Raw genomic sequence first — 13,651 nt, 5'->3', positions numbered from 1 at the left:
GCGCGCGACCGAACGACGCCGAGCGCGGCCGAATCAAGTCAGCCATTTTTAAGTTTCGAGCGCGGTAGATTTGAATGCTGTGAATGCGATAAAATACGAGAAAATGAATTCAACGCCATCGTCAACCCTGGACAAATTTTCGGCGGTATAAAAAGGGCTCCAAGGGCCCGAAGGTAATTGAAGAATACTGACGTTATCGACAATTAATATAAATTTGCGCTATTATTAACATAAATATTTGGCTAATACATCATTAAATTCATGATTTTTTTATTACATAAATGCTCCATGAATAAATATGCATACATGTAAAACTATAATATCCTTTATATTGCTGAAAAATTACAATTTTTTCTCTGCAGTTATCACTTCTGTTGATAATCAAACTTTGACAATAACACTGAAATCACAATTTTACAGAAAAATCGAGTATTATTGAGTTTTAAATGCATATACACCGATTACTTTTTAAAGTAACATTTGATTGTCGGGAATTAACAATGAATATTATCGAGAAATAGATATTTCAGGCAAAAATTGCGATAAATTAAATTGATATTTTTTTAAAGTGAAAATGATTAAGAAACAAAATATCAAATATTGAAATCTGAGTGCAAAAAAGATTAAATATAAAAGTAGATAATATACTATAATAATAGTATTTAAATATGTTATAATATGACGTAAGTATTAAGAAGAAAAGTTTCAGGAGTTTAATTAATACGTTACGTTAAAGTAACTAAAAATAAAACTCAAATCAAATATTTGAATTCAAACGTAAAAAAGATCAAGTGTAGATCCAAAAATGCTGTATATTAAAAAACATAAATACAAAAAAAAACATGTTTCAAATTGAAGCAAGAGATAAAAGGAAAGAGGAACAGAGAGAGGAGCAAAGTGGAGAAGGTGCAAATAAACGAGCAACTTGGTTCTCGGGAGCAGTCTGGCTCCCTCCAAATTATCGTATTGTATTTACGTCAATTTACGTTCGATCTGACGGATCGCTCAACTGACGTCGTCGCGTCCGTCACCGTCTGCGAAAATTTATTGTCGAATAGGTAAATTCCATACCTTATCGAAATGTGTAGATCTAAGTAAAACGTTTCTGCTCGCGAGACGGCTCGTCGTACACCTAAAAACACGCTCAATACTCATGCCGAACAGAAGTGTCTTCCGCTCGGGAATAAGGAAACTCTTCAAACGGTAGAGCCCTTTTTCGTTTAGTTTTTCTCCGGAATTCGTTGAATGTTACAGCCGATTGGGAATTTCCAGTGATTGCTTGATATTCCGCGATGTTTCTTTTTCATTCTCCGATTTTCTGAGAACGATCGCCGAGACTTCCTTCCAAAACTTCGTCATCGATATAATTACATTTTCATTTACTTTACTGCGTCACAAATCCGCACAATGACGAGGATAACGTCGACTTCCAACGTCTGTCTTGTCATATGATTTTTTTGTTTCATGATTGCTGAATAGTTGTTAACCTTTAAGTGGGTAGGTTTAAAAATTCTCTAAAACCTTCAGAGTGAAAATCTCACTCTAAAAGATTGAAAATTGAGTCACTCTTTTTCAAGATTGGCTTAGCTCGAAATAAGATTTCACCCCAATAAATTTAGAGAAAAGATATGTATTAAATAGGGTGCTCCGAACACCTCTAAAAAATTTTAATTCTACAGTTATACTTTTTACTAGTATATTATGTGGTTAAATTTACATTAGTTAAGCCTAATCTATAATGTATTCTTTGCTTCCCGTTTCATGCTTTTTATCTATTACCTTTTTCCTTCTTTGCAATCGTTTTATCCACAATCATAGATGTTTTCTAGCAAGAATAAAGTGAATCATTTTATCCTTGTTTAATATCAACAAACAACAAGAATGTAATGATTCACAGTATCATACTGTGTTCTTGTTGGAAAACGCTGTTTCTTGTTGTTGTTTCTGAAGTTCAACTTTTATCTCAGACGATAAAAAACGAAGAAACGGGATAAGAGGCAAAATAAAAATGTGGAAAAAACGAGAAGCAAAGAGCACATTGTATATTAAACTTCATACCTTATGAGATGTATAAATGTAAAAATAATAAACTTTAAGATTTCTGGGCAATATCTTTTTCCTTTTCCAGAATAAGATTTAAAGAAAATTATACCTAAAGTACTGTGGCTATCTCACTTACCCACTTAAAGGTTAATGGAACAATTGTTATTAGGAACCAGAGATTTACTATTTTTGTGATTTTACTTCAAATTTAAAGATAGAGTTGATAGTTGAAACATCTTTTCATCTCAGTTAAGTATGTGAAATTTTTTACATTGATACTTCTTTCACTCACATGGACGACTTTTTAAGCATAAATTTATGTAATAGGAGCTTTTTTAAAGCCATATACTTAACCTCATAAGATCATTGAGTAACATTACGTGAATTATCCAATCTTTTAAAGATATAAATTCTTCGTTGTATTTTCACATACTTCTTTTTTTTTAGGACCAAGATGCCAATACCCAAAAAGAGTAAAGAAGATGCAAACAAGGAAGCCTATAGTATAGATGCCTCACAGGAAGCCAAATCCTTCTTAGAGAAAATCATGGGTGATGTGAGCAAATCTTCAGCGACCAAACAGATCATCATTGGTACCACATCAGGATGGTACGCACTTTGTGCCTTGTCATAATTGTTTATTTCTCAGTATCTGAGCGTTTAACACTTATTAGGCACATCTTCTGTACTAACTGTCTTGTAACTTAGGGTAACTGGATTCGTCACCATGAAGATTGGAAAGGTGGCAGCCTGTGCAGTCGGCGGTGGAATCATCATGCTGCAAATAGCTGCACATCAGGGTTACATAAAAATTAATTGGGACAAGATTATGAGTAAAGCCGAGAAAATAACAGATAAGGTGGAAGAAAAGATTACCGGTGAAGGACCAAATTTCATGGATAAGGTGAGACAAATGTCAAGTTGCTGCACCAAGATTTTGTAGTTTCTCTAAATTGAGTTAAAGATTGGAAGTTTCCTATTTTTTAACTTCTTCCTAGAAACACATACATATCTTAAAAAATATTAAACAATAAATGTTCAATTACAACCTAATACAAGCTATCGGAAACAATTTGGAATATAAGACGAAATTTGCTGGATACATTCAAAAATATGTAACTAACTAAAGAAAGTAGAAAAATAAATTCAACGAGCGTACTTACATGCAGACATGTTAAAAAAAGAAAGATCTTAAATTAATTGTACTATATACACTATTTCGTTTTTATTATATTTTTTAATTTTATATACTGAGGATGGCCTAATTGAAGGCCGAAACGTCTATTAATTGTAATTCTATAATGTATTGACTTTAAGCTTTACTATAAAACATCGAGCGTTCGTACATATGCCCTTAATTTCTCCGTTTTTAAAAAATATTATGATTATCTTCAACAGAGATCGAATCTGTAACTTTATTTTCAACTTTAACATACTCAACAAATCGCTTGCGTTTAATCATTCCTAATTATAGGAAATATTTTTACTTGTGTTGTTTATAATTTTTTAGTTTACAATTTTTTCAATGTAACGTTCCTACTGTTTGCAGGTAGGGATACTGTGGAGGAAGAACTCATACATTGCCACGAGTTTTCTTGGCGGTTTCATTATCGGTCTATCTTGGTGAAGTAAAGAACAATAACTTTGAAGTTTTATGCGAAAATGTGAACGAACGTTCAGTATGTTGTCATCATACATATTACTGTTGCGTTTACAGTATCCATATTGAATGATATTAATTCAATATTAAAATTTAATACGACAATATTAACCAATAAGAATTAATATCAATATTAATTTTAATGTCGAATGAAATTTATATATCAATATCATTATAATTTTTGTATAGTCCCCAATAAAAATATTTAATAAAATTAATTATGGTGTGCAGATTTTACCAACTCCGCTTCGATGTAATGCTAAGTCACTGATGAATGTTATTGCGTTCCAGGCCGAGAGATTCGTCGATAGAAAGCTGGATAAAGCCGAGCGATTGCTGAAACAAGGGAAAACCTGTACGCGGCGCTGGTACCACATGTTGACCGGCGGCGACAATAGCTTCCAGCCAACGGAATTCCATTTCTTTCTAGTCTCATACGTGGCGGGAGTCGCAATCGGTATCGCCACTGCTAACTAGGTAATAAGTTGCTGCACTCTGAACGCAACCAAAAGGAAGATTGACATCCACATCGCGTCAAAAGACAGCTGCTCCACTGCTATTGACGCACATGACAATGTCGTCGACGAGTATAACAATACAATCATGGACGAGGTAAGAAACAAGATCAACGTGTTGAAGAAATGGGTCGCGCGAAGTACGCTTAATAATCCTAGATAAATAGCTTTATTTTTTAGTTTATCATTGTTGTTAGCGATGAGTAAAATTTATTCATGCATTATAGAACTGCTTATATTTTTCCTTCTTTTAGATTCTGAACTGAGAATAGATAATAGAATAGTTTCAAACAGTTTATGTAAACTATTTTAAGATTAACAAGTAGAATAAACTTTACTCATCGTTACCATCTCTAGAGTTAATACATCAAACAAATGAAAGTCCCTAATGTTTTCTAGACGTCTAAAATTAAAAAAGATCAATTTATAGCATTGAGATTTATTGAAATTTTTGTATCGCTTTGGTATATTTATTTTTATTCTATCCTATAAATTTGCGCACAGTTTGGAATATATCTTACGAAAAGAATTTTAGAATCTTGATAATTTTGCTGTAACATCTGCATAGAACAGATGCAAACTAATATATATATATATATACATATAATATATATATATAAAACATGTGCATATGAAATAATAGAGGTTGCTTGTTCGTTCAGAATGCAGCAAGAAATTAGTCATTCTAGGATGTAAATCATTAGACTAATATTGTATATTACTTGTTATAAAGGATTGTGATTCCAATTTTTCTTTCATTATTTACATTTAATTCGCTAATGCCATGTATTTACATCGCATTGTTTGTACTTATATATACAGATCTTAATATGTACTATCTACAATAAAAATTATTTAATGATATTCAAATGCAAATATTTAACAAATTTCAATCACTTATTATAAATAATCTAGCGATAAAAATTGTTTGACTTATATTATTAATATGTAGGAAAGTATTATTATATTGCCAAATGTATGTTAAGCAATGTTTGTCAAAAGTATTGTGTTTGAAAGTACTTAAACTGCCCCTTATTTAACATAATTAGATGATAAAAATCTTTTCTAGTATAATCAATTTAGAAATAATTCCTAAGTTAATGTCATAGAATAAAAATGAATGATGAAACAAATAAATATAAACACATTTTGAAACAATAAATTATAATATATAATATATAAATGTATATATAATACGATATAGCAGTATAAAACATTGTCTATCAGAATACTATAAATGCATACAGTACCTCAAAATCTTTTCAGACACTGCATTATTATACTCCTGAGACGTTTACGGATCTTTTGATCGCCGTTGCAGAAAATGTGCGTAGAGTTATCTCCGATCTGAATTAGAGTGTCCTCGTCTTGCTGCAAGTAGACATTAATTCTTTTAATTATATCGATTGTGTTTATATAATTATCGAAAAAGATTATTTTCTATATTTATATTGAAAAAGTCAAGATGAGATATCCAATCATACCAAATGAATACTTGTAGAGGTAGGACTGTGCTGTAATTTGGCTCCATGAAAGCCTTCCTGATTGAGCTTTTGCAGCAATTCTTGTGGATCCAAATTCCCGTACTCATGCTTTCTTTCCTTCAGCACTTCTTCCATGATTGGCGCAGGCGAACCCAATGACATTTTCCTCTTTCCAGTCAGTTTGTCCTCCACATTCTATAAATGTTACGTATTTAGAAACGAAATTATGTATAAACAAATATATTGCATTTTTTTTTCTCCCAGTAAATCTCTCATTGAAAATATCTTCTACAAAAGAGCATGTCGTAATATTTATCTTGACCATGAAATTCATCTTTATCATTATTTATCTTTATATATATTAGTAATTACTTTTATAGTATACACGTTGTCCTTGACATCAAGCTCGCCGGTAACAGATGCCAGACTCAAGCCAGGTCGCACTTCACTCGGTACAATATTGCTAGCTAATTCCGGCTCAATAAACACACGGCCCTTCTTCCGCTTTAATGGCAATTTTATCACTTCTCCGCGTTTGAAAGTAATCAAGGGTTTTTCCTTGAACAAAGTAATTATGCAAGTTATTTTATAGGATACGTTTTTTTTAATACATATATATATTTTATAAATATAGTAAAGAAAGAATACAAAACAGAGATTGAAAACATAAATTATGTAAAAATGAGAAATTTGTTTCATTAAATCTTATCGTTTCATTAAATTATATCTGTCTATTAAATAGAAAACTTATATCTACCCCAATGGATTCGATGACAAGATCCGTTCTATGCGGTGCCATCCCGGGGGGCTGTGTGTAAACCTCCGGAATTACTAAATGCTCTGGCTTCAAATCTCGTATGAGTTTATTAGCCTGAGTAAAGTTCAGAGAGGTATCGATGGGACAGTGCACTGCTTTCATAGACAACGGTTGGAAAGGTGCGAGGGCTTCCAAATATGGAAAATCAGGTTCTGTGTGTAAGAAAATTATATAAATAATATTACAGAAAATATTAATAAAATATAATAGAAATAAATATATGCAATCGTATATTACATACGGATATGCAAAAAATATTCAGAAAATAATGTAACGCAGCTTGTATTAACTATTGAAATATTAGAAAGAAATGTTTAATGTTATCTATATTATACCTACATATATTTGTTTGATATTTAATATTTATCTTATTTCGAGGGCTAGATCCCTCATGGATTTTAAATTCGTAATTTGTATAAGGTAAGAATAAGAGGCTCTTATTACAGAAATTTCCTTGGTCCTTTCATTCAAAAATGTATATGTGACAATCACATTACATAAAATATTTATTGTTGCAAATATTCATAAAGAAGAATGAATCTTTAGAAAAGGACAAACTTCAACCACAGTATTGGAGCCAATGTTGATTGATTAATTTATCCTATTTCTAGAATGATTTTTACTCAATATAGAATTGCAAACGCAAACTTATTGCATTATTTTTTGAATAGAATTATGTAGACTTACCGGTAAAAATTACGGTATGCAAAGGATTGCTGCCCCATAACTGCACAAAATGCACGGCATCGCCAAATCGAAGGCTGGGATGGCCGCAGAAGACGACACAAGGCTGTCTGTAATCACTGCTGAATCCTTCAGCATATGTAGATGTATAATGCTTCAATCGAGCATTCTTCACGAGGAAAGCATGTGGAAACGGTTCCTCTGGAAGATAAACTTTGTTTTGTTTATTTGTCGACAGCCTAAAAGTAAAAAATGATAGTAAAATACAAAATAAAAAATAATAGAATGCAATATATCAGGAATATCTTAGAATCACTTCATTGATTATACCATTCAGCAAGAATATTCGAATAAGCCAAGGATGTCTCGGCCACAGGTGAGATGAAGAATAGAGGCACTTGCGTGAAGCCTGACTTGTCCAGATTCGACGCCGGAGGGATAACAAGGTATCAAGACGCATCCACCAGCTCTAAGAGTCACAGCTGCAATTTTTATGTGTGTGGTGAGATAAAACATTACCTAAATTATATTTTTGTTCAGAAAATAACCAGCGATAAAAATCCAAATAAATCATAATGCATCTAATAAAGAAAACAATTGTCAGAAAAAAATCTCGTAAGAAAAATACATTGATATCTTTTTATCATTTCTCCTAAGAAATATGATTTTAATATCAAAGTATCAAAAGATCATCTTTTTGCTAGATATATCACAATTTATCAGATACTGAGATTATTCTTACCAACAGTCATGCACAATTCCCCAAGCATTGTGTCTGGGTTGGCAGTTGGTGTTTGTGTTAAGCCTGTCAAAATCAATAGATTTGCGTGCTTCAACGTGACTTGATCCATGGGTTTTGGATGAGTAGTCAGTGTAGACGAACCGCTGACAAAAGCAACCTTTTCATGGTCGCTAGAGATCAACCAATTACTACTACCTAAACAAAATCCCGAACTGATTGGTGTCACTGTTAAAGCACCATATATATCCTGCAAGTAATTCGAATGTGATTATTGGGTTTTTATCTATGAAATCGTTGATTGTGAAGAAATCTTGAGTTTATGAAAAAGAAAAATGACTTGTCTCTAAATATGTGTGATTGTGAATTTAAAGTACTATTAAGTATTTCCAGTTACACTCGTTTGTTCTAAGAAAAAATTTTCTAAAAATTATTGCTTATTATAATTTTCTAAAAACTGGCTATTATAAACTCAACATTTCATATAAAAAATAATACGTTAATCTGTATGTCTTAAACTTACCAGCTTTTGATCATATCCAACCATTTGAATGTTTGATAGTGCTGAATTCACGGCCGATATGGAATAAATATGCTTCCAGGATTTTGGTTTAACAACCTCAGCTAATGGAGATGGCAACGTATGTAACATGTCCTTCCAATGTTTGGCCATTGTCGCCTTAGGAGTCCGCTCGATGAATTCTACTAATTCCTCCATAAAAAACCGTCCAATTTGCAATGTTGGTTCGGTAGCATATATTATACCTTTGAATCATTATGTTTATAAAATAATATATACACAAAGTGTCTGGCAACAGATGGAAGAAAATTAAAAAATTCTAGATAATAAAATAAGACGAAAATCAAGAATAATGAAATTGCAAATTCAATTTCGCTTCTTAATTATAAATGTTTAAACGTTTGTATATATGTATTATATAAATGTTTCAGAATTTATGATAAAACATTTATGATAAAAAAAAATGAAGTCAAATTCGCTGAAGACAAATTTTATTTTTGATTTTCAACTTATTTCATCATCTAGGGAGAATCACTTCTTAAATTTTCTCCCACCTATTGCCAAACACTCTATATACATACACATATACATTTTGCCAAAAAAATTAGAAACGGCTAGACATTGGATAGTTTCCTCAATAAGTGATACATACGGCTCCAATGCATAGGATTTTTTTCATAGGTCTTGTCAAGAGAAATCAAAATAATCCTGTGTAATATTTTGCCGCATCTATCACCGTTTCCAAGATAATAACCCTTTTGCTTAAATCTGTATATAACTTAATCAAAGTGTATCATCTTGCATACACTTGTTATACCTTTAAAACCTGTGCCTTCCGTTATGAACGGCAATGCGAGCATACATGTATAGTTGGATATCAAAATGGCATCAATCTCTGAGAAATCAATTATTTTCTCCAAAGGGGGAGTGAACTCTGGAACTGAATCTACAAAAACTCTACCACAACATTCTTTCAACTCCTTAAAATAAAAATAATTATTTGTAATTGTTTAAAATAATTTAACAACATACTGAAAAGGGTAATTATTTAGAATACCATACCCACCTAAAATCTTAATAAAAATACATTCATTTGATATCTTTTCACTCAAAATGAAAGAATCTGGCAAAAAAATGCGGCGGTCGACCTCGTGGACCGAGATATTGGCCTAGTTTACGCCAAGCATATTAAGTACCAAATCACTTGATACGCTTGATATAAACGCTGGCGAATTATTTTTATCTGATACTTCTGAATCGAGTATCAGACCAAACTGGTACGCGTATCAAATGGTATCAAAGAATCTCAGCGTGCTGTAAACGCTTGGTTCGTTTTGAATCGTATATTAAAATTCGCCACTGCTTTTAAGTTTAGGTTAAAGTTAGAATTAGAGGTTTTACATCTTGAAAAGCAGTGAAGACATCATGGAAGATTTCCAACAAGCACCACTGTGAGACACAGTGATCACCTCATCCTTGTTTAACATTGGCAAACAACAAGGATGCAACGATTCATCGTGTCACTCTGTGTCTCTTGTTGGAGAAAACTTCCTTAAACAAAAAACAGAATTGTATTAAAATATATTACGTAAAATCTATAAAAAATACAAATGGCAAAAATAATTGTTATATAATATCATATGTATAAGATAAAAATGCTCTAGAGCGTCATTCAAAAGTTTGACAACCATGAGTCAGACTCTGTATTCGACTATGCTTTTCGGTTGTCTAATCGTGCCATGGCGAGTCGTTGCTGGAAAGTATGTCAAACACCCCCAGATAGCAACGTGTTTGTCTTGTTGCTGGCATATTGCTTGCTAAGTATGTGTTGCTACCAGCAACTGATTTGCAACTAAATTGCAGCAACTGAGTCCTCATTTGTTGGCAACTTGATGCCTTCACGATGATAACGTTGAGTAGCAACTTGCCAGTAATTTGCTGACTTTAAAATTGTCATCATCAAAATTCGTACTATTGTCATCATGTTGCCCTAATAATATGCAGCATTATACAATGCTGTCATATTGCCGACAACGTAAGACAACATTGATGTAGCCATTTTGCTGTTAAACTGCTGGCAATACGTATACACATTGTTGTCTGCATGTTGCTACAATGTCGGTACATTCGAAATCGTTGAAGACAAATCTACGGCAAATTGTCAGCATCATAAGCAATCACAGATTTGCAAGATTTGCTGAGACACGCTTTGCTATCTGGGTCATGTCGACTTGTGTGTCGTTTAAAGCCTTAATGGAAAGCACCTGTTTCTATTGTGTCCAATCGTGCTGTGGCGTGTCGTCGTTGGAAAGAATCATTCCCGACACTGTGACGATGTGTGTCACCTAAAAACCTTAATGGAAAGCTCCCCATGTCACCTAATCTGATCTGTTCTAAGGCAGATCGGTGTAAATAAGGATGTATCAAATATTTAATCCGCATCAATTTGATAGGCGTACTAACTGATTTAACAGTGTAAAAGGGGTCAAGTGTTAAAGAAACGAAATTCTAGAAAAATACTATAATATATGTAATATATACTGTGGTATTTCTCTACTTTCATATACGTTTCTTTTCAAGAATAGAAGCCCAGGTTGGTGCAAATCCAATTGGGCCGAAAATGCTATATCTGTCATCTCCACTCGATACAGTGCTATTATGTATGCTTTAATTACACAAATTCACTGCTTTAAAAATATAAATTCACTGATTTAAAAACACAAATTCACTGTTAATGCAAAGAATTTGTGTGCTTAAAGCAGTGAATTTATATTTTTAAAGCAGTGAATTTGTGTTTTTTTTTATAGTGAATTTGTGTTTTTAAAGTAGTGAATTTGTGTAAAGCAGAACATGTACATAGCGCTATATTGAGTTGGGATGACAGATATCTTAACCTCTAAAATCTTAAATTTTAACGTTTAATATCTCGGTTCACGAGGCCGACTGCCGCATTTTTTTGCCAGATTCTTTCATTTTGAGTGAAAACATGTCAAATGAATGTATTTTTATTAAGATTTTAGATGGGGTATGGTATTCTAAATAATTACCCTGGAAAGGATTAAATGTTTAAATTCCATCTCACTAACCCCTTCAATTTGCCAATCTTGCTGATTATCATTGCGCGGCAGCCACGTCGACAAGGAATTAAACTTGTTGCTAGGAACCATAGGCAAAGGCATGAAATGTAAAATGGATTGCATGTTTAAACCGCAATCCAACATCAGTGTGGTTCCTTTGAAAGTTAGAACCAAGCATGGCTTTGTTGGCTCACTGGACAGGCAATACTAAAAATACCAAATTGTCAATTAATTCTTATAATGTATCAACTCGGAGAACTGGATATTGTTATTTTGTATTATTAATTCTTCATTATACTAAAGTATGAAGCTATAAATTAATTTTATATGTAATACAGAACATTTAGATAATGAACTATTATTAATAGAAACAATTCTATTTTCTGTCAAAGCGAATCTTGGTGTTTAGTAATATCCAAATTAGTAAATTTTTCAGTTCTATAAACTGCATGTCGATTCAAACTTGAAATTGGAACTCATAATATCACAAACATATTGGAAATACCATTATAAATTATACTGATCGTCGATTTAATAATGAAGAATTTCCATTTATAATTATTATTCTAACAATTCTAGTTTCTTTATATCAAATATAAATAGGTACCGCTAATTCTTCCTCACCAAGAAACTTTCGCATTTTGAGGTTATGTTTACATACTTCCAAGTTATAAATAAAAAGCAAGTGTAGCTTTATCAACTTTTAATTAAACGACTTTTAACGACTTTTAATTAAAACAATTATAATTACCAGCCTCATCTTGAATCCTTTATTTACAAATTCCACATAAGAGTATATCCATTCCAGTTGACTTCTTTCTGGTAACACAAAAAAGCCGGTTTTTACATGCCAAGTAAACAACTTAACTGGTCCAGGCCGTCCAGGATTGCCAGATAAACCCACAAAACATGTACTAAAACCCGAGCTGATATCGCCCCCTAGGAAGCTTTTCGTAGCCAAAAGTCGCCATTTTGTTGGTGAATTTTCGCCAATAAAATCGCCAAAATCTTCGAACTTTTAACTAAAAAAAAAAATAATAATAAGGGAAACAATGATCATTTCAATTATACAACGAAACTTCATTTTTTGCATATATTTTATTTTACATATTTTCATAAGTATTATATTATTTTCAATCTTTCACAATAAACTTTTTTCAATCTTTGACAATAAAATAACATTGTGCGAGTTCTTATACTTGTTGTTTTTCAAAATTTATAACATTGGTAAATTATTGTATAATTACATTATATAAGTATCTTTGGTAATCTTTTTAAACAAAATGCACATTACGTGATTAATTTGCACACAACCATATGAGTTTTATAATAATTATCCCAGCAAACACACAAAGTTACATGTAACGTACCCGTTAATTGTAATTTCTCACTCAACAATAGGTCTGTTCGCGTTGCTTGCACTTTTGGCACTCGGTATCTTCGCTTTCTCTCTTTTCAAGGCCAAATATATATCTATCTCATTTTAAGTGCAAAAATATTTGGGGATTTCATGCAACGCGAACAGACCTAATATAACTGTAATATAACACACATGTTCTCAACACCCATCCGCGAAATTTCAATATTTACTAAAAAATCAGCAGCCACCAATCAGCGCATCAGAAAATTTCCCAGCGTTTGGAGACGAAAGAGACGAAGGAGAGAGAAATCGCCAAAGACGCCAACCTCAGAAATTTAGTCGCCAAGAAAGTCGCCAGTCGCCAAATCCGAAAATAAAGTCGCCCGACCAAGTCGAAAATCGCCAGTTTGGTGATAAATCGCCACATCTGGCAACACTGAATTGGTCAAATCTCAAATTTAAACTTTCGAATTTTTGATAGATTTCTTTCTTCAACTTTTTCTCGAACTTTCTACTTCTAATGCGGGGTCTTAGTCCAGTAGAATTAGGGTTTTTTCGCGGAAAAATTGTAATTGGAGATATAATTCATGCATTTCTGCAGGAATATATAATTTTATACACAACAGGAAATAAATGCAATAAATTTCCACACAGTTTGTCTTGATTCTTCTTATTTCAAGCGCGCGCGCGCGCTTTGAGCGTTACCGACTCAGCATCGATAAGTCCAGCCACTACTATGACCCAGCGAATTA

The 13,651-nt window shown here is 32.5% G+C and overlaps 2 protein-coding genes across 7 annotated transcripts; one reads left to right on the top strand and one right to left on the bottom strand.

The window, feature by feature from the left end:
* The first annotated feature begins 879 nt into the window (after window positions 1-879).
* On the top strand, window positions 880-4,442 carry LOC108723996 (FUN14 domain-containing protein 2). 6 transcript variants are annotated; one of them, XR_001936670.1, is made up of 5 exons: window positions 1,121-1,203; window positions 2,491-2,652; window positions 2,752-2,947; window positions 3,593-3,722; window positions 3,995-4,072. XR_001936670.1 is itself a non-coding variant. In XM_018450082.1 (5 exons), exons 1-4 carry the CDS (start codon window positions 1,154-1,156, stop codon window positions 3,668-3,670), a joined length of 486 nt encoding a protein of 161 aa, XP_018305584.1. In that variant the 5' UTR covers window positions 1,121-1,153; the 3' UTR covers window position 3,671; window positions 3,995-4,057. The 6 variants fall into 6 exon arrangements, 5 of the variants coding, with proteins under 5 accessions (XP_018305586.1, XP_018305584.1, XP_018305581.1 ...); XM_018450082.1 differs by having other exon boundaries at window positions 3,593-3,671; window positions 3,995-4,057; XM_018450084.1 differs by lacking the exons at window positions 1,121-1,203; window positions 3,593-3,722 and adding an exon at window positions 880-1,058 and having other exon boundaries at window positions 3,995-4,442.
* A 1,027-nt stretch (window positions 4,443-5,469) lies between these two features.
* IntS9 (integrator complex subunit 9) lies at window positions 5,470-12,352 on the bottom strand. The gene is given in 12 exon segments (XM_018450078.1): window positions 5,470-5,589; window positions 5,703-5,897; window positions 6,075-6,260; window positions 6,460-6,671; window positions 7,207-7,442; window positions 7,534-7,629; window positions 7,631-7,685; window positions 7,946-8,192; window positions 8,466-8,707; window positions 9,280-9,442; window positions 11,549-11,746; window positions 12,291-12,352. Coding segments are annotated over 12 exon segments (1,959 nt in total). The 5' UTR covers window positions 12,300-12,352.
* Between the last annotated feature and the right edge of the window lie 1,299 nt (window positions 12,353-13,651).

This window comes from Mycetomoellerius zeteki, unplaced genomic scaffold (genome assembly GCF_001594055.1).
Source record: "Mycetomoellerius zeteki isolate Tzet28-1 unplaced genomic scaffold, Tzet1.0 scaffold265, whole genome shotgun sequence".
NCBI lineage: Eukaryota > Metazoa > Arthropoda > Insecta > Hymenoptera > Formicidae > Mycetomoellerius > Mycetomoellerius zeteki.
This window is presented reverse-complemented; position numbering and strand designations above follow the sequence as displayed.

What these genes read in the sequence shown, in the direction of transcription:
- LOC108723996 (XM_018450079.1), top strand. Translation starts at nt 1,154, where the DNA reads ATGCCGAACAGAAGTGTCTTCCGCTCGGGAATAAGGAAACTCTTCAAA. An exon ending in ATTGGTACCACATCAGGATG is followed by an intron (nt 2,653 to 2,751) that starts GTACGCACTTTG and finishes CTTGTAACTTAG; the next exon opens with GGTAACTGGATTCGTCACCA. An exon ending in GACCAAATTTCATGGATAAG is followed by an intron (nt 2,948 to 3,994) that starts GTGAGACAAATG and finishes ATTGCGTTCCAG; the next exon opens with GCCGAGAGATTCGTCGATAG.